At 33.7% G+C, this 26,466-nt stretch overlaps 1 protein-coding gene and 1 long non-coding RNA gene across 14 annotated transcripts in view; one reads left to right on the plus strand and one right to left on the minus strand.

Moving 5' to 3' along the window:
- The window catches only part of LOC113003909, a 43,774-nt gene extending 27,288 nt beyond the window's left edge, over positions 1-16,486 (minus strand). For 2 of the 4 annotated variants that reach the window (XR_005576714.1, XR_005576711.1), the window contains exons 1-3: positions 16,033-16,486; positions 12,406-12,613; positions 11,487-11,668 (exon numbers count right to left, since the gene is read on the minus strand). This is a non-coding gene — a long non-coding RNA (uncharacterized LOC113003909). The remainder of the gene's footprint in view (positions 1-11,486; positions 11,669-12,405; positions 12,614-16,032) is intronic. The other 2 variants (XR_005576713.1, XR_005576712.1) reach the window with 2 other exon arrangements.
- LOC105196478 (neurobeachin) overlaps positions 1-26,466 on the plus strand; it is a 233,392-nt gene that overhangs the window by 113,578 nt on the left and 93,348 nt on the right. For 5 of the 10 annotated variants that reach the window (XM_026135356.2, XM_039459672.1, XM_039459673.1 and 2 more), the window contains exons 3-21: positions 13,869-13,995; positions 14,424-14,524; positions 14,670-14,765; positions 17,991-18,112; positions 18,484-18,610; positions 18,711-18,830; positions 18,921-19,067; positions 19,263-19,370; positions 20,049-20,189; positions 20,488-20,633; positions 20,720-20,933; positions 22,779-23,031; positions 23,125-23,267; positions 23,350-23,540; positions 23,657-23,765; positions 23,828-23,909; positions 23,979-24,295; positions 24,356-24,577; positions 24,734-26,405. In XM_026135356.2, the coding sequence (XP_025991141.1) occupies positions 13,869-13,995; positions 14,424-14,524; positions 14,670-14,765; positions 17,991-18,112; positions 18,484-18,610; positions 18,711-18,830; positions 18,921-19,067; positions 19,263-19,370; positions 20,049-20,189; positions 20,488-20,633; positions 20,720-20,933; positions 22,779-23,031; positions 23,125-23,267; positions 23,350-23,540; positions 23,657-23,765; positions 23,828-23,909; positions 23,979-24,295; positions 24,356-24,577; positions 24,734-26,405 (4,438 nt within the window). The remainder of the gene's footprint in view (positions 1-13,868; positions 13,996-14,423; positions 14,525-14,669; positions 14,766-17,990; positions 18,113-18,483; positions 18,611-18,710; positions 18,831-18,920; positions 19,068-19,262; positions 19,371-20,048; positions 20,190-20,487; positions 20,634-20,719; positions 20,934-22,778; positions 23,032-23,124; positions 23,268-23,349; positions 23,541-23,656; positions 23,766-23,827; positions 23,910-23,978; positions 24,296-24,355; positions 24,578-24,733; positions 26,406-26,466) is intronic. The other 5 variants (XM_026135361.2, XM_039459670.1, XM_026135359.2 and 2 more) reach the window with 3 other exon arrangements.

A 26,466-nucleotide genomic window follows, 5' to 3' on the forward strand; every position in this document is an offset into this window, starting at 1 on the left:
GAGTTTTAACGCTTCCGATTACAGTTTTAACGGTTCCGAACGGCCTATTAAAAGAGGCTTTCCTGGGCAGTTACTCTTGGTGATTTGTCTTTACCTTCCGAAAGCTGGCGATTGCTTTTAAATCGATTAAAGACCGATTTGGAGTTATATTATTCTGAGTGGATTTAAACCCGGATCTTTGGCACGAAGAGCAAACTCGCAACTGTTTAATCCACATCGTCATCTACTGTTAATATAATTATTAAATGTTACTAAATATTTGATTATATTAATGAAACATTTAATTGAAATTATTTCACCAAAGCTTGATTACTATTACTTTTTTCAGTGTATGTGTATCTCATTGCTTTAATTTTTTCATATACGATATATCTCTATAAGTAACATTAAAGATCACATAACCATGTTTTTCTCTATGTAATAAAATTCGAAATATAATGTCGTGTAAGAGCTAGCACAGTAAACTTGCAAGACTAGTCCTTGTAAGGCGAAATGACGTGTAGGCAATTAAATAAAAATGCAGATGACATTAACAACTTCAAAGAAACGTAGTCGACAAGAGATATCTCCACAAAGACTTAGCGAAAGCTATAAGACGATAATTTCGCTCGCTTCTTTATCAACGTGCACTCTTTCGAATTGCCATTACACCCACATCCCGCTTAGTTATTCTCTTGATCGTCCGTCGCGTTGTACAATAATAAAGGTAGCGCCATTAGCAATTAGTACTCTGAAGATGCGAGATAAATAGTAATGGGAAAAAATGAGGTCAAAGTGGATACATATCCGCATGACAATCGCCTGGAGAGACGAGCGCAGGAATGCGAGGTATGTTCAAGCCAATTCTCGGTTGTTCCGAGGAATACCGCAATCCCCTACGCCATTCCTAAGTTATGATACCTGTAATACGGCTGGTATTTCATTGTTGCCGTCTACAAAACGACCGTTTCATAGCTAGGTGCGCGTGCGGTGCTGGAAATCGCGGGTCCGCGTCACAAATATCACCTCGGACGAACCTCCTCGCCCAGCGATTCCCGGGTCACTCGGCTTTCATCGGAAATCGTGTCATTTATTTTAAAAAAGAGGAAGGGAGGTGGTTTCGCAGAAACGTGAGCGAAAAGAATCTCTTTTCGGTGAAAATGCGACCGGTACTTTTTCCACGCGCGGTGCTAGACCGATTTGTGATTATTACACGCGGACGACTTTGCGACAGAGAGTAACAACAAACGAAAAAATTAATGAGAAATTTATATCATGGATTAACTGGAAAAAAAATGGACATGACTTTCTTTGATATAAATGACACTAAAGAATTTTAAAAGAAAGAACAATTTTAATTTGATATAGAGACTTTTAGAATATTGGAAACGTTAATACCACTCATTCAATCACGTTACTTTAACACACATTAAAAAAATTGCTATTAACAATAATGGATTATTTAAAAATAATTTAAATACTAAATCGTAGTAAGAGAGATGCAATCGTCATCAAAGTGAAATAGACGATATATAGTGAAACGCAGCACGCTGTATATCGTCTGTGAACGTGTACAAGTAGTAGAAACCGCCACTAAGCAGCCACTGACTTCGGTTACCAATACCTCACGACGACATTTCCCCTGGCTTTGCTCCGTCATTTGCATATATCTACGAAACGTCGTGTTTCTTCAGCCGAGAAAATCGAACTTCCGGTTCTCCTGTCTGTTGTCTGTTTGTTTTTGTTCTCGATGCTATCGTCACGTCTTTATTTTTTCAAAGAGCGCAAAACAAATTACGAGTTCGTAAATAAACTAGAGTAACTGTCTCAATTATTGATGTTTTAAGCACATAGTGGCAGTTTTGATATACTTATCTTGTAGTTTTAAAATAGTTAATAAACTTTCTTTTTATTATTTAAATAAAAACTTCAATACACAAAATAAGCTTGAAAATTGCTTAGTTAAATATAATAAAAATGTAAGATATTGAACTTGTTACTGTCAGTCAATATTATAAATACTGTCCTTCAATTACTACCACAAGTATTTAATCTTGCCACTCTATTTACTATTGCCCATATACCGAGTACTATTTTGTTCGTATCCATTATACATTATGTTTAATATTCATTGAGAAAAATTGATTCTAAAATTTGAGTGATTGGAATTATTGCACTTTTTAAGAAACGATTAAAACAGAATTGATACCGCGTACGCGATATAATCTTGCAATTTTTTATCATAACCAATATAATCTCGATAATTTATCGACGGATGTACTCAAGAACTTGATACACCCTAAAATACAGAGTAATCCGTTACGCAAAGAATAATATTAGCAATCCATTTTCGTTGATGGCAGACAATGCCTTTCTCCCATATTTTGGCACGGTATTAGCTGCACGCATTTTTCTTTTTAGCCACATACAGTTTTCACCACACCAACGCAATATTTTTCCCCAAGCTTCTGTATACTTTATCGGTCTTCGGGAAAATATTGTTTCAGCTTATTGCTAATATTCGCTTTTCATATTCCCGCACATAAACTATAGTTGGAGAGCAACAAGCAATTACATGTAGTAATGTGGTTTAGTACATGATGTCGGTACATAATAACACCATTTGTCGTATTTGCGAGAGCGATTCATAATAATAATAAATCCCCCAGTCCATATAGAACGTAATTGTTAAAATATTTGTACGAGATAATTTTAGAGTATTTGTAGTTATTACTAAGGGTGTGCAGGTAGCCAAGATTTCGGGTACCCGAACTTTACAAACTGTCGGGTCCTGACCCAATCCCAAAAAAAACTCCGACCCGATCCGAAACCCGAGTACCCGTAATTTCGGATACCCGCACACCCCTAGTTATTAGATAAGTAAAATATGTATTTAATGTCTTTTCACTTAAAGAAAAGACATTATAAATTGAAGAAGAATACGAGCAAACGTAATTGTGATGAAAAGTCCTATTTCGTAAAGCGACAAGATTTTTAAGATTTACGATCTCGGGAGCTGAGAAAAATCTTTTCATTGCGGTTAATCTATACAATAGTTGTCAACCGGGGGGAAACTGTGGTTGGAGGTTTAACTGTACTTCGTAAACGCTTCGCCTTTACTCGTAAATCTGTACGTTTAACGCTTCGTGGATCTCAATGTAGTACTAACACTACGTGTTAAGGAGTATTGCGAGGTCAATGCAGGCTATAACTACACCATTGTCGAGAAACATGTAACAATGCAAGCGGAATATCAATGTTCCGAAGCTTTATCCCCGCGAAAATCAACAAAGAGAGAGAGAGAGAGAGAGAGAGAGAGAGAGAGAGAGAGGTAGGACAATTTATTCGAAGTATCCCTATCATAAAATTCCGAGATAACGAGAGTTAAGTCGTAATGACGAAACCGTTACCAAGAGCATGAATGAAAACGTATGCTTTGTACTTGTTTAAACCTTCCAAGCGCATCAAAAAGGAACGGCGATAAATGGAAAGCGCGGAGTCTCGCGGTGAAGTCGATTAAAGTCGGAAAGTTGGTTAAAGCGTGCTGTGACAGTGTATTCCGTAGAACGAACCCGGAGATAACATCGGAGATGGTTTGTCTGTTCCTGCAAATGAACTGACTTTCTTTTTCTTATTTCAACCGCTGCTCTTTCTCAGATCCGTTGACTTAATATTTTTACTTTACCAACTCGCAGGATATGAAAATTCGTACTTTTACGCGAAGTTAATAAACGACGTATATACTTTGACCCAAAGACGCAAAACATTGTGAATCATGAGAGATGATAATTACATCAAATTTTAAAGAAACGAATTGATAACATACAAATTAATCTTAATTGTCATTTAATTGTTAACAGACTAAATGCAAAATGAGATAACGTACACAAAATTATTCACATCAATCAAAAATCTATTTATCAGTATAAATTTTCAATTGACTTTAAACAATGTATGAACGTTTGGGAATAGATGATGAAATACTTTTGGTCGTTTTTCTTCTCATGAAACTGTACCCTCGATCCTTTGATACAGTAAACCCAAATAGGTGCATGGTTAACCTAATACCGCGACAGAAACCTCATGCTAAACGGGTTCAAATTCAATTGGATTGGCCACTAACCGAAAGCTGACCCTTTGAGAGACTTGAAATTCAAAGAAGCGATTGAGGACAGATCTTTTTGCGGCATAAACACTTTACGTGTTCTCGTCAAATGGAACTTCCGCGCTGCACTTAAGCAGTCCGCGCTCGCACAATCGCTTTTGACATACTCTCGACCTCAGTCACCATTACATCTATTACTGTCATTTATTCTTACCGCATTAAAGTTCAAAATGAGAACGTTATAAAGTTTGAAACTTAAAGCTACGCTTAGCTCTGATAATCATTTTGGTTTAATGATAATTATTGCAATCACGAAATACAGCTGTAAGGCGAAGCTGTAAAGCTGTAAGGCAAAAGTACTTTCAAAGGCACTTTACCATATAATTCATCCGATATTGTTATAAAAGACATTAATGGACAGTAAAATTATCTCATTTATTAAGAGAATTTTAACGGCTGACTATACACGCGGTTACCTATTAAAATCATCACAGACGCCTATATCTTGGTTTATTACCAAATATATTAAACAGTAAAAAGTTTCTGAAACAAAATATCAAGATTGTTTATCAGTTTAATCAATTTTAATTAATCGGGTTAATTAATTCAATCCAAGTTTACAATGTTACAAGCAATTTATAATATTAATGAGTGATGGAAAGTAATTTTTGCGTGTTATTTTACAAACACACGTATCATGTAATTGAAAGCGCGGAATAACACGCGCAACACATGTATAAACGCGATTTATATAAACAAGTTTCATATAGACACGTGCTAATAGAGTTTCTCTCTCTTCCTCCCCTCTCATTTATTTTTTTTGTAATTTTTATGTTATTTTGTTTTCGTTTTTTATTTGATTTGATTTTGATTTTCTCGTACACTTTTTTCTTACGCATGCATGTTCTTAGAGAGCTTGCTCTAGAACTGCAATAAACGCACAATCAATCAATCAATCATTCAATCTCTTCTTCTAAATGACCGTTATGAACTTATCGATGTAGACGAAGAAATCACACGGATATATATAAATTAAGAACGATCAGCAGTATTATCAAAAGTCATTCAAGTCTTGCTGTTAGTCACACTATTGATTCCGATTAATCGGAGTGGGTTGAAGTGGCCCTACATAGCAATATACAGAACAACTTTTTAATGGCTTGCGAAAAAAAGTTTTACTACGCACGAATCAATTGCCACGAAAAACGAAATCAGATTTATTTGCTTCTCTTTCTCTTTGTAACGCTCCATAATTTATGTATTCCATTCTGCTTTCTTTATAAATAGCCACCGTGTTTTTTCCTGATGTATAACATTCTGTTTTAACAATTCAATAGAGCGTTCGTGTACTTTCTCGAAAAAACGTCGGTTTGAATAAACTAATGCAGTGTATAAGTAAGGACAGAAATAAAATTTTAATTCGAGCTACGCGTCATCTCAACAGCGAATGCAGTACACATGTAATAAAATTTAAATAATAAAATTGTTTTTGTTATATTTGCTACGTGGAATACAAATACGTATCGATGTGAAAAATGAGTGGAATGCCAAAAATTTCATCATTTAAATCGAACGCTATGTTTTATTTGTACGATAATAAAAAAAGGGGAGGGGGAGGCAGTTTACAATAATGGTTATTTAATATGCCAATTCGTGACTGCAATATAATTATTGTAAGCTTCAAAGTTATATATCAGTGTTATGAAATCTGTCTCAACACATGTGTTTCTCTCGCCGAGTTTTTACGCAATCTTCACTGACATCAATAATAACTTTTCTTGTATATAGGGGTCATTAAATTTTCGATGCTGCAACTTAACGACGTCCGCGTGCAGCGAATTATTCACGAGCGCGCCAGGTACTTGGATTTTACAGGTTCGCAAGTCCCCATATTATGCAGGATTATCCTACCCCCGAGGATCACGCCTGAAACATTCGTAGAAGCAGGGGCTCATGGGTAAACCGCGCATAGAGCTACCTTTATGCTCTTAAGTGCTATCAGCGGATACTAGTGATAGAACTTGGCGAATTATGGTCGAGTGATTACATGTGTATGCAAACCTTTGATTGCCTTGTGTCAAATATCTCTGCAGTCTTATATATAATACACCTAACATGTCGAGTTCTAGTAGAATTTTAAATATAGCAATTCCTTACAGCGTTTTGCTGAGGCAATTTATTCGACTTCGACGCTAGAAAGCACGCGATTGCTTTCTAGAGCGCAAGCTTATTATTCCTTCGTCATAGAATACAATCCTAATGTGCTGCATCTTATTTCCGAATCCCTTGCATAAACAGCATCGTAGTAAGCTGAGAGCAAATTGATTTTTCCGTTATTTTGGAATTTGATATCTTGAGTAATATTTCTATTAAAATATTTTACAATAGTACTTTACATCGTTAATCTTTTCTTTATGATCTTTCTTGTGTTATATTTTTACGTATCTACAATTTTTATTCAAACGCAAACAGGCTTTCATAAACGTAATCAGAATAAAGTTAACGACAACTTACGAGCAAAATAACAATTTAAGATGTCATAAACTTTTTTTATTAAATGATACCTCAAATGCTAGATGGAATGTTTCGACTGCACAGTGTGCTTTTACAAATTATATAATGTAATTCTCTAAAAGAAATTGTAAACATAAAATGAAGAAGCTTAATCATGCTGTACATGCTGCACGTGATAAGTGTATAAAAACTTGAAATTAATTTCGTAATTTATTTTTAAACTTATTTACTTTATTTTAAATTAATGAACTTTATTTTAAACTACTATACTTTATTTCTTTTAACAATTTCCTAAACTTCTTAAAACATAATTCGAAATTTTTATTGCAAAGTTTTTCCTGTTACTATAACAATAAAAGATACAAATGCAAATAATATGATAAATATACGTCTATCGGTCAATTGTTTTAATACATTATTATATTTAACGCAGAGAGAGAGAGAGAGAGAGAGAGAGAGAGAGAAAGAGAGAAATAATTCAAAAACTTGAGCCCAAATTAAAATATACGTCTACAAAATTCTATATGGCACGAATATTCGATTATTTAAGATGCGCCATCGATTTCTCACGAATCTGATGAGCTACGCGTTTCATTGACACCTTATTATCGTTTCTCCCATGCTATCGATCCTTCAACGAAACTAATTCTCTCTTGAGCTATCTTGGAAGAGTCTCACGAGACTGCTAAAATTAGGTCTCTGCGGAGAGTTTCGCAGAAATCGCGTTTCCTGTGGGATCGTTCAATTTCACCACGGCCATCCATTACGCTACATTAAAACGTACTCGCCCGTTTGGTGCGTGGAACGTACCGTTCAACGATTGTGCCGCGCTAAAAGCCACTGGCGTAGCCTGGCTTTTAAAGGTGGCTACAGCGTTGAAAAGATAGAGAAAAAGAGATGAGAGCTTGTGGTTTTTCACTTTACCAAGTATGAAAAACAGTTCTTCTGTGCACTTTTCCATAACTACGTATGGAGATATATCGGCCTCAATGTGTACAGGTTAAATTTAGACTTTAATAAAATAAATAAAATAAATAAAATAATAATTCAAAAAAAAAGAAAAAGGGTTTAAAATTGAAATTGCATTTCCTATCTGAAAAAGTGTATTGCATCGATACTCGAAATCTCGAAATTTATTGTTGTCGCTTTTCCAATGTGCTGATTGGTTCTCATTCAGCGCTTACTTCGTAATTGACAACCGTTCGCGGAGATCGCATACTTTGACTATTTGTATTGAGGGCTTAATAATGTAATATTCAATTTATAATTTGTATGAAATTATGTAATATAGGTCTTGTAGCCCTCGAAAGGTTTTGAGAGTATCTCAGGTATCCAAGATTAATAAAATTTTATAAAAGTTAAAATAGGAATTTTTGAATACAAAATAAAATTATTCTTGTATTTATTCCTCAAGTCTTACTACAGAACGCACTTGAGAATTTTTAACGAAGGAAAGTCTGAATAAATGAAAGCATAACAATAACAACGATAGTCCACGATAATCTAAGGACAATCTAGAAAATGAAAGGCAAACGATGCAACCATTGATTTATTCGTCATCATTTACCTTCGAATAATCTGCAATTTAACTACGAAACGACGCCCGGGAAATTGAAAAAGAATGAAATGAAGAAGAGAGAAAACGGATTGAGACTCGGAACGGCACCAAATGCCGTGCAAATGGAACGAATCCTGGACGAAAAGCTCTATTGATTCTATAACGAATTAATTAGTGTCAGCACAAATGCTTCAAGCTTGATCGTGCCCTTTAACATACCGACTAGCTTCTCTGATTATTTCGCATTTTGTGAAATGCAAAACAAAAGAATATTCTTGACGAAATATAATTGCTTGCTAAAGAAAATACTATTTTTCTATTTATATAAATATCGATAGTGTCAGTAATCTTAATTGTACAAGCATTCTTAAAAAATTCACTTTTCCATTAATTTGTGTTTTCTATAATAAAATCTTTACGTGTGATAACATTTTTCTCATAAAAAACACGTCACAAGTCTCACACCTCTAAAAAGATAGGAATTAAACTGTTATAATACATGTAAATTAATTGTACGATAGTACACTTAATTCTGTTGCTAGTCGCTCTAATTATTGAGAAATGTTTCTATGAAATGTATTATTAATTATTGTTTAAAATACTTCCTTCGAAATCGGTTTAAAAGAGAACAGTACCTGATATATGTAACATTCTCAGAAATCGATAACTGTAACTTTTTTGATTTCGTTTCTCTTAACTAGGCAACTATGAAATTTGTTAGCGCATTATTCAACTGACAGTGAATGAGAACGTAAAATATATCTCTTTCATCTTTTTTTTATACAAAAAATGGTGTGTAATATAATTAACTATTTGTAAAGAATAAAATCACTGTGAAGAACACGTCTTGAATATTTCGTACATTGAGAGAAAAAATTACTAAATTTTATTAAATATTTATTCTAATAGTACTAATTTAAAGGTTAAAGTAAAAGAATCCAAAAAATAATCTACTAAATTGTTACATTTGTGTACACAGCACTGCTTCTCGTGATTTTTTAACTTTTAAATTTTTTCCTCAAATATATGACTACATAGGACATGATATTTTAAAAAATTTTAATATATATTTTAATAAAATTTTTTAAGCAAATGTATTTTATATTTTATTAAGATACGTATGAATGAATAAGAAAAAAAAAATAAAAATTCTTCAAAATATATTATTCCGTGTTATTACATTATTATCATAATTTTCAGAATATAAATTCTAAGAAAAAAATGTTCTTCGTGTACTTGGCATATATGCTACAGGGGCATGTCATATCCTTTAATATAAATAAACTTCTGTTGTGCCATATTTTCAGTTATTATATTTTTATCAATTCTATTTTAGCATTATCCATTTTCTCTCCCTCTCTCTCTCTCTCTCTTTCTCTTTCTCTTTCTCAAATCGATCTGATTCAATTAATCGAATTGTCTGGAAAGACAGAAAATCCAGTAATGTCTTTGTTATAGATAATGGCTTGCCAATTACGTATAGGCAAAAACTACTTGGAGGGGTTCTTCAAGTGAAGTGGTAGTGGTTTTACTCTCGCAGCGAATAAAGGATAGCTTAATAAAACCGCACGCTCACCCTGCGAAGAAGAAGTTAATGCTCTAAAGAGGTTTTTTGTAGGCCATCGCGAATAATTCACTTGGACATTCCAAACAAAGCAACACGGAGATTACTGTCCATGAGAAGTGTCATTTAATACAGTTAAATAACTACCCTTGGCTAGAACAGAAAACTGAGATTAACGTAAGTTTCTGATCGCAGATATGAACATGGTTTACTAGTAACTATGTCAATATGCGGACAGTGTTATCCGATAAGCGTGTTTATGTAGCGCGGATCAACTTCCGATGGCTTTGCTACAGTTCATCCTCGAATTATTATTAGTTCCGGATAGCCGGACAACCGCGCGCAGTCGACGCGATGCGAACGCAGACCGTGTACCCGCGTAATCCTCCTACTGATATGCAAGGTAGGCCACGAAGCGAGATAACTACGGGCGCGGGGTAACCACCGAATAGCGGAGAAATCCCGAAAATGCCGCTGGAATTCCCCCAGTCGGAATTTCGGACCCGCGAGCCGGAGTTTTAGCGAGGAGAAGTTATGGGCATTCGGATAATTCCGGAGTAATGATCTCGCGGCTATACACCTTGTCGGCTTACTACATCGGAGTTGCGGATGAATCCGCCCATTGGACAAAAAGAGAGAAGGGAGAGAAGGAGAGAGAGAGAGAGAGAAAGTGGGAGAGAACAGAAAGTCCTGAGTAACGTCGTAGAAGCTTTCAGCTGTCGCTCGACTGTAATAAATTGCTCTGAATCGCAAGAGCAGTGGTTAGTTAAGTTGATCTTCAAGTTACGTATCTCGTCTTCGCGCTAAAGGATGCTGCTTATTTATCCTCTTAAATGTTGGCACCTGGAGACAGTGCCACAATTACGACTAATGAGAGTTTCAAATAAATACTAATTAACAATAATATAAAATCAATAATTTTGATAAATCTTAATATCGATTATTCAGCATATGCAAGTACTTAGAAATTTCATATTTAGAAATTTCATGTACAAAATATTTTGAAAAATTTGCGTATGCAATACTTTCGTAATAAATTCTGATAAAAATTGTATCTACAGCATGTAAACTGTAAAATCTACAGCATTAGTCACCGAACAAAGCATTGATTTTCGCTTCATTCAAAAATTGCAGCAGAGATCACTAACATAAAATATATATCTACACATAAAAAGAATACCTAACAACGTATAAAGGAAAAAACAATGGCTTAATTTAAGAGCGAATTTAAGTGGACTGCACTAATGCGCATTGGTACACATTAAACCATTGTACACTAATCCAAGTGTAAAAGTGACATTACATATCACTTATGTTTACGTTGACTTGTGTGCGATGGCTCAATGTGCATTAGCACACACTAAAAAATCCAATTATCCAATTATAAATCCTATTAATCAAACCTTTATTGAAACCAAAACATGTCAAATTGACAACTTCATTAAGGTTGCACAGTGAGGAAATACAAGACGTATTGGGGAGTATGAATGTACTTTCTCATATGCCCCATAGCGTATTTAGTCGCAGTGCAGGCATGAGTATTTTGGGAAAGCGTAAATCGTACTCGGAGGAGTGCCGAGCTGTGAATACGACGCGATAATGTACGCATAGAACGCTCTGATAAATCACCAGGCATAGCCAGGTTGAACGAGAACGCCTTGCCGTCTGTCTTCCACGCCGACGCGACTAGACGGTCTTTCTCTCCTCTACAACCACGTAATGAAATGACAAATAGCAACTCGAATTATATATTGTACTGTACTCACTCACAATGGTGACAGCGGGATGGCATAGTGACTGCGTCATTGATCCGCGCTGGTTACTGTATCTCCGATGCTGATTACTGCAACAACCTCTGCACTCATTGTCAGTTGCATCCAAGCAACATCACGTTATCTTGAAACTTGAGGCCACAAACACGTAACGTTAAATTGCATTCGTTCTGTTGCTGAAAACCAAGATTGAGTAGTAATTAATTAAAAGGTTAAAAAATTTAATCATAAAATTAAGAAGTCAATAACTCTTAATTTAATTAATTTCGCATGAATTAATCTTTAACTTTTATTAATTATTTTTAAAGAACATAAATTTTAATTTATTAACTTTTTTTCTCAACTTAAAAAATTTATCCATATATAAAAAAAATTATAAAAAAAACATACATTCCTGTGAAAAAGATATCTATTTTATTTCATATAAACTCAGTTTATAAAATATTTAATTTATTTGCTAATCTATGTTATGATTGGCTATAGTTATGCAAGAAATGTCCAATCCATATGAACTCTGTTTCAAGAATAATGGAAAGCTTATTTAAAACTTAAAGATGTAGATAAAAACTGTTTATTAATTTTAGGCACATATTAGACTTAGATCTTTTTTATTTAATGTAGAAAAATGTGCAGACTACCCATTAATTGCAATATTTCAAAAATTATCATTTTGTGGATTGGACATTCTTGCATAATTATGGCCAATTATGTTATTTAGAGTAATCTAATTTAAAAACTCTTATACAATTTAATATAAATAATGTTTTTCGAAATAAATTTTTGATTTAATGTAAATTAATTTAATTTCTTAGTAACTATTAACTAAGTTAGTGTTTTGCAACTTTTAACGTAACTATATTAATTTTATAAGCCATAAACTTTAAATAAATGAGTTTTAAAAATATTAACTTACCTAACTCCACTATAAAAGGAGAACAACGCGACGGAATAGCGGCTTCATCGTTGTTTCGTGCCGATCTTCAATACTCGCCACAACAATCTTTGTATGTACTTGGTACACACACGCATTGTGTTGGCTTGAGACTCGAGATTACAAATATACGTAACTCCACGTCCGATTCTATGGACCTTCTGGTTATATCCGTTTCATTGATGAAAACCTGGAAATGGATAGTAGTTGCTTAGTTGAAAAATTATTTTTAAAATGAAAAAATTAATAAATTTAACTTGTTGTAGTTAATTTCATATGAATTAACTTTTTTTAACTTCAATCAGCTATTTTTAAAACATAAACTTTAACTCATTAACTTTTTTCCAAGTTAAAAATTTATCTGTGCAAAAGAAAAAATGCATTTTTATGTAAAAAGCAATATCTTTGTTAATTTATAAACTTATTTTACAAATAAAAATATTAAATTTATTCGATGATCTACATTGTGATTATTTTATGTTGAATTATTTAATTAAAAAAAATTACGACGTTTTAATTTGATATAGATGATAATTTTGAAAAATTAACTTTTAAATTAGCTGATGTTCATTTAATTTTAACATACTTTTAACCGAGTTAGTTTTTCATTTACGGAACTTTTAACATAAATTATATTATAATAAATTAATTTCATAATTAATTTTAACACTATACATACGACTCGACAAATTTGTCTTGCGCGTTCTTAAACATATTTTTAAAGTAAAATTTTATACGCATATATATTAATAATATATAATTTCACTACATAATATAAATATACTTTTTAAAAATAATTTTTGTTACATATAGAATTATTCACAGAATGAGGAAATTAAAAATTAAGGCTAATAAAATTTCTCTCTGTTGGTAATATTAATGTTTTTAATAGAAACATATTTTCAGCAAACAAGCGAATATTAAGCGTGTGGTATGTTTTAATTAATATTCTTCAATCATCTGACTATTACATGAGTTTAGCAGACGATTTACGATGGTAACGCAATTACGCGCAATGAAATTCCATTCGAACCAAACTATTGATTACACGGTTCTTGCTCGGTTGAATCACTGTTATTATTCTTAACAATCTTAAATAAACTTTAAGCGCTTATTTATACAATGTAATACAAAAATATATTTGTAAGAGCATTTTTATATATTGTACATTTGCCACTATTTAATTATAAAATAATAAAGGTATATTTTTTTTTAATAAATAAGGAAATATGTTTACGTATATACACGTAAATATAATATATACGTGCACGTATGCGTGTGGTATGTGTGTATTTAAATATATATATTTATGTATATTTCACACTCCTTACAAAAATATTTAAATTATATGAGGTGTAAAAACGGTAAAATATTTTTATAAGGAACGTTACTATAGTTGTGTTATAAATGCAAATAAGTAATATGTACGATATTTTTTGTTTCAGGCTGAAATATGGAGCGTCTTTATTGCGATTCTCAGAAAAAGTGTCCGAAATTTACAAGCATGTACGGATGTGAGTCTCATAGAACACGTCCTGCATCGATTATCTCGTGCGGAAACTGTTGTAGCCGGTAAGTAGACATTTCAAATAAGTATCGTACTTTTACTGATAAATCGCACATAACTTAATTTTCTGTATATATGATAAAAATTTATAGCAGAGTTTTACACACGTACACTATTAAAAATCGGCAGCAGAATTTAATGTAATGTAATAGAAGCAAATTTCATGCAGGTACTTTAAAAACGTTTAATGTACATTTAATGTAAATTTAATGTCAAACGTGCACTAAATTTCATGCACATGCTTTTCAGTTATACACACATTAAATTTAATATATATCAAATTTAACGTGTAACTTAAAAATACATTAAATTTTATGACATTTTTAACAGTGTAGATAATTACGTATCACGACATAGAAACTTGCAACGTTCTTCCTTTTCTAATTAACGATGTAGCCTCTAATACCTTAAATATTTTTGTGTACTGCGATAGATTTGTTAATCGATATGCTGGGGGTGCTGGCAAGCTACAGCATAACGGTGAAAGAATTGAAACTTTTGTTCGGCGCTATGAAATCCGTTAAAGGAAAGTGGGTAAGAAATTTTAAAATTTATTTGCAAATCTCGTAAGACAAAAATTTTAATAAATCTTTTGGAAGAATATACGTATTCATTGGATGTATCGAGCGAATACGTTAGATGCACGAAGATTACTAAAGTAGAGCTTTACATTTTACAGCCACGGCATTCGGCGAAACTATTAAATGTCCTCCGCCAAATGCCGCAACGAAATGGGCCCGATGTGTTTTTCAGTTTCCCCGGCAGGAAGGGCTCGGTAAGTTCTTTTCTTGTTCGTCTTTATCTTAAAACAGATACTTCTTACTTTACGACGTCCCAAAGGACGTCGTTCGATTCTAAACTCGATCAAAGTTCCGATAAAAGAATTTATCCTGCGTCGCAAGGTTCCGCTACTCCCGCTTACATTTTCAAAATCAATCACGGTAAGAAACTTTCACGAACGTTATTACAGCGTACACATTCAATCAACGTGCTCATTGAACATCCAAGTATTTTCATTTGAATTAAAGCAGTATAGGTATTTATTATAGTATATTTAATACGCTCAAAAAAGAAACGTTTAATATATGAAGATATTAAATCGTTTTATTTCTGTTTCCCCCTTTCTTTCAAATATTTAAAAATGTTTTAATTTTAAATAATGTTTAAATTTAAGACGCTAAAACATTTAAAGAAATATTTACTTCAACAGAACTTGATCAAATGAATTGAGCAAACCAATCAATTGAAACAAAGATAAATTGTTATCAGGTGCAGAAGCGACTTAAACTTGTGTATTTATTGCTATATTATATACAGGTATATGAAGTTGTTCAATAAAATCAGGCAAATGACAGATAGAATTATTGTGCCATCCATTGTTACTTACAATACTCATTTTTGTTTTTTGATTTCAATAAAGAAAAGCAAAATTATATCAAAATGATAGACCGATAGAAATTATAACATAATTATATTGTTAGAATCAACACTTTATCGAATACAATGTGTTCCAACCTGTGACAGTGTTGCACTGCTCGATACTGTAAAAAGCTGAATACGAGTAAAATATGTTAATGTCGTCAATTGTTTAAAATATTTTAAATCTTAAAATGCGTTAATTCTGTTCATTTATAATACGAATAGTTAAGTTGTATAAAGGAAGCTTACACGGAAAAAAAATTAATGTTAAATCAACAATCATTGTTTCATATATAAGCAAGAATATAAATCTTCTTCGAAAAATTTATAATCTTAAACAGACACGATTTGCTTACACGAAGAGAAACATTTTCTTGATGTAAGCAAATTATGTCTGTTAAGATTATAAATTCTTCCAAATAGATTTTACATTCTTGCTTATATATGAAACAAAGATTGTTGATTTGATACTAAATTTTTTTCTGTGTACCGTTCATTCTCATTAATATTATAAGAAATTAAGTTGTAGAGCTCTGTTTCAACAAGAGACTTGCACAGAGGAACACGATGTACATCAGTGCGTCGTAGCTGAAAAATAGCCCTTGCGAAGGTGAGGCGTGTACCTGTTTACGATCCTACGTCGTTGGTACGCCGCTATTGCCGCTGGGTGGCCGAAGGACATGTTTATCTACGCTTCGGTGTAATTATAGAAGTCCACTGTTACCGCGCTTGAATTTTGGGTAGAAGAATGAGCGTCCTGCAAAAACCATTGACTTTGTTACTCGGTATACTCGGTACTGACGCGCGAGAATTACGAAGTTTTGCATGATCGAGATCGAAATGCCATTGTGACGAGACAAAAGAATCAATATTGGCACCCGTACCTGAAGTAATCAACCAGGGACGTTACGACCATTCCATCAGAAAATGATAATTCGAATCAGCATTCAAGTCAAATATAGAACACAGGATCGGACAAACACGGTCGAATACCTATGAATGCACACGGCCCAAATGAATTTCGACGAGACAAAAGGAACGAATCGCCGCGCGACGCGCGATCGCTATCCGCGGGAAGAAACGCGAAAATTTCCGAAAAATTGCGGAAGGGGCCGAAGAGCACGAGTGATAACGACGCTTCGCGAAGACGATCGATGATGATCGAGAGAAACGCGGCGACGCGACTTTGTAATCGCGATCGAGATTCGAGCTGTTATTGGCATTATTTTGTTTATTCGTGTTTATGGATAGAATGATGGCAATGAGCCGGGCTTTGAACGTGGCCATAGAGTTGCGGTGCAGTCGCGGACGACTGACAGTGCTGAGTTAACATTTTTATCCAAAATGAAAACGCAATAGTACGAAACTATAACCTAACACCGTTGTAATTCACAATACTGCGTGCACGAATGTGAGCTAATTTTTTAATTCATCGATTGATCAATCGCATTATGCGCAAATACAGCATCGTTCTGTAAAAGCTGCACTTGCGATTAATTAATCGATGAATTAAAAAACGCCCTATATTTTGAGCGGTACATCGGAGACAATCGTGGACAGGTACACGTCTCACCTTTACAATCAGTATGTTTATATACTTGACATAGTCTAGATTAGTCATCTTAACAAAGTTTGCAAACTAAAGTTATTAACTGCTACTTATAATAAGGTGCAAGTTTTTTAAATTTACTGATTGATCAGTCGCATTGTACGCAAATGCAACTTATGTTCTGTAAAAGCTGCATTTGTGCATAATGCTATTGATCAATCAATGAATTAAAGAACTTTCCCAGGATTGTGTTAATTAATGTCGAGCAATAATGAGTAATGACAATCTTTCTTCTTTTTTTTTGTATCCTAATTTTACATCCAAATCAATTGTAGTTCTGGAAAAAGCATTTGCGCATAAAATGGTTGAGTATATCAATAACAGTATTATAATTTTGCTTTTTGTTTATACGTAGAAACACCATACGAAATGCCATGTGCATAATTATTATGTAAATTATTTATGCAGTAGGAGTTTGTCAGAGTTTTCAAAGAGCTCGTTGAAGAGTAAAAGCTTATTACTATGAAAGCGTGACAACAAATATTGTACATTCTGTTAATGGAATAGGATAAAATAATATTTACAATAAACGCTTAGAGAGAATGAAAATGAGGAACTAAGTCCAAAATCCAAAATTGTATATGGAGTAACATCCACTATATATTACTATTGTTGTCATAGTTGGAATGTTAATTTTCTACATACAGATAAAATAAATATATCAACAATAGTAACAATAGAAGTCATGCTATATACAATATTAAAGTTTCAATTTTTATGATATCCTGTTGGATAACAAATTGAAAACTTATTAAATCATTGGTGTTGTATTAGGTCGGAACAAAAGTTTATAGTGTTTCTCATAAATGAAATTCAGAAACAATGTTTAAACATTTGTACATAGATTTATTCAATTATATATGTGCCACTACGAACTTTAGTTGCGATCCAATATTTAATATTGCGACATTTTATTTCAATTACATGAAATAACTCGATCAGAATCTTTTCATCTCATTTTGTCTGCTACAGGCGATTGTCTTGCCGCCTCTTGCAAAGTGGCCGCACGAGAATGGATTTACCTTTACCACATGGTTCCGTCTAGATCCCATCAACTCTGTTAATATCGAACGAGAAAAACCGTACCTCTACTGGTGAGTGCTCTCACATTAAGTACCCTTACGAAGGTACTTCAGGTGCATGGAGGCGGTTTTAAAGAATCACAAGTTGTTTCTTAAGTACTCACATATTCCAATTGAACTCATTAAACATGTTTTTGTCGGCATACACTTCCAACGAGAATAATGTTTTGAATGAAATTTTAAATTATTATGAATTTTATTATAATTTTGTGCACAGATTATTTTAATAATTTTATATGTATATAAAATTTCTATTACATTGTCCTCGTATGAATTATGTCTTCTTATATCGAAATAGAAATATAGGACGTTGCGGAAGGAGAGATACGAATAAAACGGTTTTATCAAAGAAAGAACATAACGCTGCTGTTTCATTATTTTAGCTTTAAAACAAGCAAAGGAGTAGGATACTCTGCGCATTTCGTAGGCAATTGCTTAGTCCTGACTTCTATGAAAATAAAGGGCAAGGGCTTCCAACATTGTGTCAAATACGAATTTCAGCCACGAAAGGTACTCTATTAAATAGATATGTTTTAAAGTTTAAATTAACGTTATCCTAGAAAAGAAAATGTTTTATAAACTACGAGAAAACTAAATGTTTCTTTTACAGTGGTATATGATCGCGGTAGTGTATATATACAATAGGTGGACAAAAAGTGAAATTAAATGCCTGGTCAATGGTCAGTTAGCGTCGAGTACAGAAATGACATGGCACGTTTCGACGAATGACGTGAGTGTCCGCAAATATTTTTTATATCCAATTACTTTCTCTCTTCAATGACGATTTGAAGAAGAAAAAAATGGTAACATTACTTTATAGCCTTTTGACAAATGTTACATCGGAGCAACCCCCGAATTGGACGAAGAGCGCGTGTTTTGCGGACAAATGAGTGCAATATATTTATTCAGCGAAGCGCTGACGACGCATCAGATATGCGCGATGCATAGACTGGGGCCGGGATACAAGGTACATACATTGTAACGTCTCTCTCTCTCTCTCTCTCTCTCTCTCTCTCTCTCTCTCTCTCTCTCTCTCTCGTCATTGCTATGTACGTTAAATATATATATATAAAATAAGTGTATAAGTTTTGAATCAAAGACGGGTAATTTTCGACTTTATATTCGTAAAAGAATATTTTTCGCTTTTTCGATCCGTGTGCAGAGCCAGTTTCGTTTCGACAACGAGTGCTACCTGAATCTGCCTGACAATCATAAAAGGGTGAGTGAGCAGGATCTCTCTACGAGCATGGTGGACCAAAGTATGCAAATTGTAAGCATTTTGATTTTATTTTCCCGTTAACATATGATTTGTACTTTGTTAATTATTCTGTTACTGCGTTCGAGTTCAACCGAGGTAATTACTTAATTATGGTTAATGATTTTTTCGGTGGCCACTGTGGCTTATAAGTTTACTAATTTATTTGATATTATTTGAAAAAGTCAATTTATTGTGACTATAAATCTGTTATATCTGTTACAAATGTATGTATTTTTCTGTGCCTCATATTTTTTTTATTGGTTTTTTTCTTTTTTCTTTACTGAATGCTCCTTTAGTGAATGCTCTTTCTTAATTAATGAATGTCGCAGAACAATCTTAGTAATGTGCAAAGTACGTTTGTTATAAGCATCGCTTTACATATAGGTATATCGTATAATTTGTTTTAATACGATTTAATACAATATTAATAAGTATTTTAATTAATAGTAAGTAGCAGTATAATTATGGAGTAGCGTTGAATTATTGATTATTGTTTTTAAATATGTGTTTTCTGTTTATTTATATTATGTAGTTAGTTTATATTTTTTCACATTCTGGTAAAATTGAATAATGTACTGCATTTATCTTGATGTTGTAGTTATCTATTATAAATTACAGTAAATATTGGAAATTTTCCGCGCAGTAGATTTATAGTTTTGTTAACTTATTACTTTATATGTAATATTCCAGGTACTTTACGATGGAAAATTATCGAATGCAATTGTGTTCATGTACAATCCAGTAGCAACAGACTCGCAGCTTTGTCTACAGAGTGCACCGAAAGGCAACATCTCTTATTTTGTACATACTCCGCACGCCCTCATGTTGCAGGTATAGTTGCTATTGAACAGAAGTAGATTTAGCACCAGGTATATAGAATTATGAGTTTTTCATTTACTAGTGAACAGCATATAAGAATAAACTCCAAAGATAAAAATCTTTAAAAAAAGGAACTGATGAATTGTTTCAATAAACTTATTACTGCATCAGTAAGTGATGAAATATCAAGTGATTTATATAACAATCAGTTTATTGGATCACAGTTATCAATTTCTTGTTTTTAAGGGGTATAAAAAATTCTGGATATATAAAATAAAAATAGGTAATACATTTTTATTTCGGTTTTTAGGATGTCAAGGCAGTCATAACACACTCGATTCACAGCACGTTAAACTCAATAGGTGGCATTCAAGTACTGTTCCCGTTATTCTCACAGCTGGATATGCCTTACGACTGCATAGCGCCGAACGATATTAAGCGCGATCCAACATTATGGTAAAGCTTATTAATAATTACCTTTTTGCAAAGCTGGTGCGTTTAAATAGAAGACATTAAAGAAAAAGATTTATTTTATTTTTCAGTTCGAAACTGCTCGGGTTTATTTGCGACTTGGTAGAGAGCTCTCAAACCGTACAACAACACATGGTACAAAACAGAGGGTTTCTGGTAATAAGTTTTATGCTGCAGAAAGCAAGTCGAGATCATCTTACGACGGAAGTTCTTGCATCCTTCTTGGAGCTCACGAAGCATTTAGTGACTTGTCTTAGCGCAAACAGCGATTTATTATTGAAGCAGGTACTGAATTATTTATTAATAAATTAATTATCATTCACTAATATTCTGTTAGTGAATTATTGTATATTTATTAATTAGATCTATTGATGTGATAATTATATCGATAAAATGTTTATAGTGATGTCATATGCAGTTAAGATAATTGCATCTTGATTTATTTGACTTAATTTGACTAGAATAAAAAACTAAAAGAATATATCAAATTTTTTAAATTATAACTTTTATACATTGTATTTTAAGCAATTTGCAATTATCTAATGATAGTGTAAGACATTAGATTTAGACGAATTAGAATATAACATTATAATCCTTTCAATATAAAAATTAGGTAAAGCAGTTTAAAAGATTCGAAAATCTAGAAGCTAGAAAATTATTAATAGAAACAATTAAAATAATAATCATTATAGAAAAACAGGTTTAGTCACATAGTAATATTTATTTTTTTTTTAAGTAAAAAAAAAGAGTATTATGTGTGTTTAACATTATTAGTTGTTGATTAAGTTTCTGGAGTATCGAAAATTCTTTATCCATGCACATCTAGCTATACCTTCTCATTTTCAAATGATTTTATTTGCCTGTACGCTTATGGATTATGTTCAGTTCATTTTGTTAAAATATCAATATCAGTGCATCCCATTCCTTCAATTTGCATTATCATCTCTGCTATGTAATGTAATAGCTTCCACGCTTTCATCTCAATTGCTCCTGTCGAAATATTCGCAAACATATCCTATACTCGAGTATCAATGTATGTGTTTAATATGCATTTTTGTACCACTGAGATTTTGTTAAAAGCTTTTTACAAGCCCGTTATAAGCATTTCTATTTCTACCTTTTTCGATCATTGTTGTGTTATTTAAACTTCGGATTGCATGCAATCTACCGACTTTTGAGCTTTCTGATTTAAAAGAAGTGGCTACGCAAAATATTTTGTTCGTAATGTTGCTTTTATCAAATTCATCAAAATTTATAATTCTTATTTTGCGACGCTAAGAATCTTCATCTATCTCTGCTGTATCATAAAAAAGTTTTGTTTTTTCTTTCTTTAAATATGCATATGCAATACTCTCATCAAAATCCTGTAACACGTCATATTATTTTCGATTATCACAGGTTTCCCAGTATAATTAATTCAATTACTTAAATACTAATCATGCATTTAATACACGTTTGATTTGTTTGCAATTTAATATGCATAATATGAATAATGTGATATTAATATAATACAATATTAATACAAAATCGATACATTTCTTGTGGATAAATGTATCTTCTGCAATACAAAATAATTATTAACTGTGTCAAATCAATGGTATTTTCTGCAATTTTCAGAATATATATATGCATTGTATATTCTAAGTTTGTTTTTGTGATATTACTCCTCGGGTTTCATTCCAATTGATATGCACGAACATCCCTTTGCACTCGTCATGTTTTTCATCTGTCAAACGGTACAATTAATGTTGTTTGTAACAGCAATACTATCTGCACCTTATCATCGCTTTCAATCATTTCCGTAAGTTTAATAATTCGTGTTTGAAATTTGTATATTATTTTCTTCTCAATACATACATATTATTTTTTTTCATTATATTTATTAAAATGTGTCTAATAACATCTTTAATTATTTTATATATTTTTTAATATTCACATATATCAATTACCAAAAACAAAGTAAGTCGGAATAAAATAAAAAAGATTTTACGTAATTATATGACAAACTCTAGATGACTAAATTATTCCAATTATATATACGTTAATGTAAATCAAGACAACAGCTCAGAGAAATATAAAAGTCGGCTAGATTGGTGTGTCCGAAGAACAGGCAGATCCATGGTGATGTAGTTGTTTTATTTTTCATTCCTAACATGGCAGCTACTGGATCACGTTCTTTTTAATCCTGCTCTGTGGATTTACACACCAGCGCCAGTACAAACACGGCTTTACTCGTACTTGGCCACTGAATTTCTTAGCGACACACAAATTTATTCCAACGTGAGACGTGTATCAACGGTTCTACAAACTGTGCATACGCTCAAATACTACTACTGGGTAGCTAATCCTCGCGCCAAAAGCGGAATTACACCGAAAGGACTTGGTACGTTATCATACCCAATCAATTAATATTGGCAACAAAAATTCATTACGCATAAAATATAATGTCTTATACCTTATAATTTATTTTTTACAGATGGACCGCGACCGCAACAGAAAGACATTCTTACAATTCGTTCTTACATTTTATTATTTTTAAAGCAATTGATAATGATTGGTAACGGTGTAAAAGACGACGAATTACAAAGCATACTTAATTATCTAACGACGATGCACGAGGTAATTTGTTTTAAATAACGATGTAATAATGCAAAATAAAAATGTGTAAAGAATATTTTTTAAATTCTTTGACGATTTTTAGGATGAAAATTTGCACGATGTTTTACAAATGCTGATATCTTTGATGTCGGAACACCCGTCATCGATGGTACCCGCATTTGATGCGAAACAAGGAGTGCGAACGATTTTCAAGCTTTTGGCAGCTGAGAGCCAGCTAATACGTCTGCAAGCTTTAAAATTGCTAGGATTCTTCCTCAGCCGCAGTACACACAAGTAAATAATTCTTCTCTTTTTCTCATAATTTATACAATTAAAATATTTTTTTTTAATTCCTAAAATATTTTTAAAATATTTTTAAAAAGCACGTTAATATTACTTTATTTACACAGGCGAAAATACGACGTCATGAGCCCGCATAATCTATACACGTTATTGGCTGAAAGACTCTTGTTGAACGAGGAAACACTCACATTACCGACATACAATGTTTTATACGAGGTATATATCTTTTATTTATAATATTTGTTCGTTAAACTTTTACTTCAAAATTTTAATTTTAGATTATGACTGAGCACATCAGTCAACAAATATTGTATGCCAGACATCCAGAACCTGAATCTCACTATCGTTTGGAAAATCCGAGTAAGTGAATTTGTAGTAACAAATAATGCGAATATTTTTCATATATTAATCTACCAATATCTTTTTCAGTGATCCTAAAGGTAGTCGCGACATTAATTCGACAATCAAAGCAAACGGAACAACTATTGGAAGTGAAGAAACTGTTTCTCTCAGACATGACGTTGCTCTGCAATAATAATCGGGAGAATCGGCGAACTGTCTTGCAAATGTCTGTATGGCAGGAGTGGCTTATTGCTATGGCTTACATCCATCCGAAGAATACCGAAGAACAGAAGATATCCGACATGGTGTATTCCTTATTTCGCATGCTTCTTCATCACGCTATTAAGCATGAATACGGTGGCTGGCGTGTGTGGGTTGATACGCTGGCTATCGTGCACTCTAAGGTAAATTTGCAAGATATAGTAAGCTCGAAATGATTCTAATGCTCTTGATGATATACGCAGGTATCCTATGAGGAATTCAAACTTCAATTTGCACAAATGTACGAACATTACGAACGACAGAGATCCGATAACATTACGGATCCGGAATTAAGACAGCAAAGGCCAATCAGCACGATTTCCGGATGGGATCAACAGCATTCTGGAAGCAATGGATATAATAGACCAGCGGCTTGGGGAAATCAGCAAAATCACGAGATACAGCATATGGAAAGGAATTACAAGGTAGTTTAAAAAAATATTAACATTTATTTTGATGTTTTATTATTAATAGATTCATTATCTCAATACTCTTGGTCAGTTTAATAATATTATTTATATATAAAAGCAAAAACTTCAACAGTATATTTATTGCTCTTAATGTCTTGTACTATGATACAGGAGTTTGATTCATCTGAGGCAAATGAACGATTGGAAGAATCCTGCAGCTGCGACCTCAATTCAATAGACAACACCGAAAGCGATGGTAGTCCGGCTATCGTGAAATCACGTAGCGAGACCTTGGACACACTGCAATCGTGCGAAGTGGTGTCATTGGACTCCAGATTGAGCGATAAACCGGAAACACCAACTACTGCGCGCGAAACTCACACAGAGACGCCGACGATTCTCGAAGAAGCGAACAGCGAAGCTGTCTCGTTGCCAACCACGCAAGAAACCAGCGAAGTGATATCGATTGAGAGCTCCAGCGACTTCTACTGTGAGGTGCACAAGATTGAGAGTTCCAGTCCTGATTCAATGATAGTTCAGGACACGTTGAAAAAAGAAGAAGACACAATACTTGAGAAACAATCTGTTGCTGTTACCGAAACCTCTTCAACCGAACAGATTAAAGAAAGCACAGAAGTGTCAGCCGTTGAATCAAAAGACCCAGAGGAAACTGTGACAGACACAAACACTCCTGACACAATTTCCACAACAGCGGACAAAGTTGAAAATTCACCGGTCGAGAATGAGGAAGTGAAGGATAAGTCTGTCGATGAGAATAACGTTACGACCGACGATATTAATACGCCCACCAACACTGAAGATTCCAACAAGACTGCAATAGTAATCGAAAATGCGGCCGACTCTGTTACTTCAAAGGCCGACGTCAATACCGATGCCGATGCCGACACTGAAGAAGATACCGTGCCAATTGTCCCTTCTGACGAAACGCGGGAGCCTTTAACGGTTAAAGTTATCGAGAAGCTCCAGTTAGAGAACGATCGCGAAGTAGTTGATAGCGATACGTCAGAGGCGTACTTGACGCCAACCGAGAATCAAGAGAGCTCGAGCGAGATAAAAAGTAGAACGTCCGAAGTTGAAAAAGTCGAGGACGACACCGTCGAGAAAAAGGATATTTCTGAAGACAGGGACATTACCGCTGAGACTGGTGAGAACGACGCAGGGGAAACTGTAAAAAATCCTAATTGCTCAACTAGCATAGTAGAAAGCGGTGAGGCTTGCGCGGAGAAGGCGATAGATCTAGAAAGCGAGAAGATGGAACCCGTTATAGTGAATAGTGCGTTAAGTAGTGACGAACGCGCTGCGGATTCTTTAACGGAGGACAAAAGTGCTGTTATTAATGATAACGAAGACGCGAAGGTAAACGAGAAACACTCAAGGGAGCCGTCCACTATTTCCACTAGCGTAAGTGATAATAAGTCAGACGTTCCGGCGACGACTGGCGAGGTAGAAGTTACAGATAGTGTTTGTAGTAATAGCGATGTTCAAAGTTCTGTAGATAATGTGACGCAAGTGCCAAATCCTAAGCAGCAAATCCCAACAATATCTACGGTCTGTGATGCAACTAAAAGTTTATCCGACGGTGTGCCTCAAATCGTTAGTTCTAATGTGGTTGCCAGGGACAATGCGTTATTGAATGACTTAACTCCAGATCACGTAGACACCCATCGCAGATCCAGCCTGCCGATCGTCTCCACGGAAACGGTCGCGGACGACAACAGTCACGAGCCACCATCCTTGCCTGTGCCCTTACGAAAGACATCGTCACCCCAGAAACGACCAAGGAGTGCCTCTACGTCCACGCAGGTGGATCCTAATCATTTCGGTAAGTTACAAAATAGAAACTAAATTATCCTTTTTATTAATAAATTTGCATCTATTTTGTT

This window comes from Solenopsis invicta, chromosome 2, assembly GCF_016802725.1.
Source record: "Solenopsis invicta isolate M01_SB chromosome 2, UNIL_Sinv_3.0, whole genome shotgun sequence".
In the NCBI taxonomy this organism is placed as follows: Eukaryota; Metazoa; Arthropoda; class Insecta; order Hymenoptera; family Formicidae; genus Solenopsis; species Solenopsis invicta.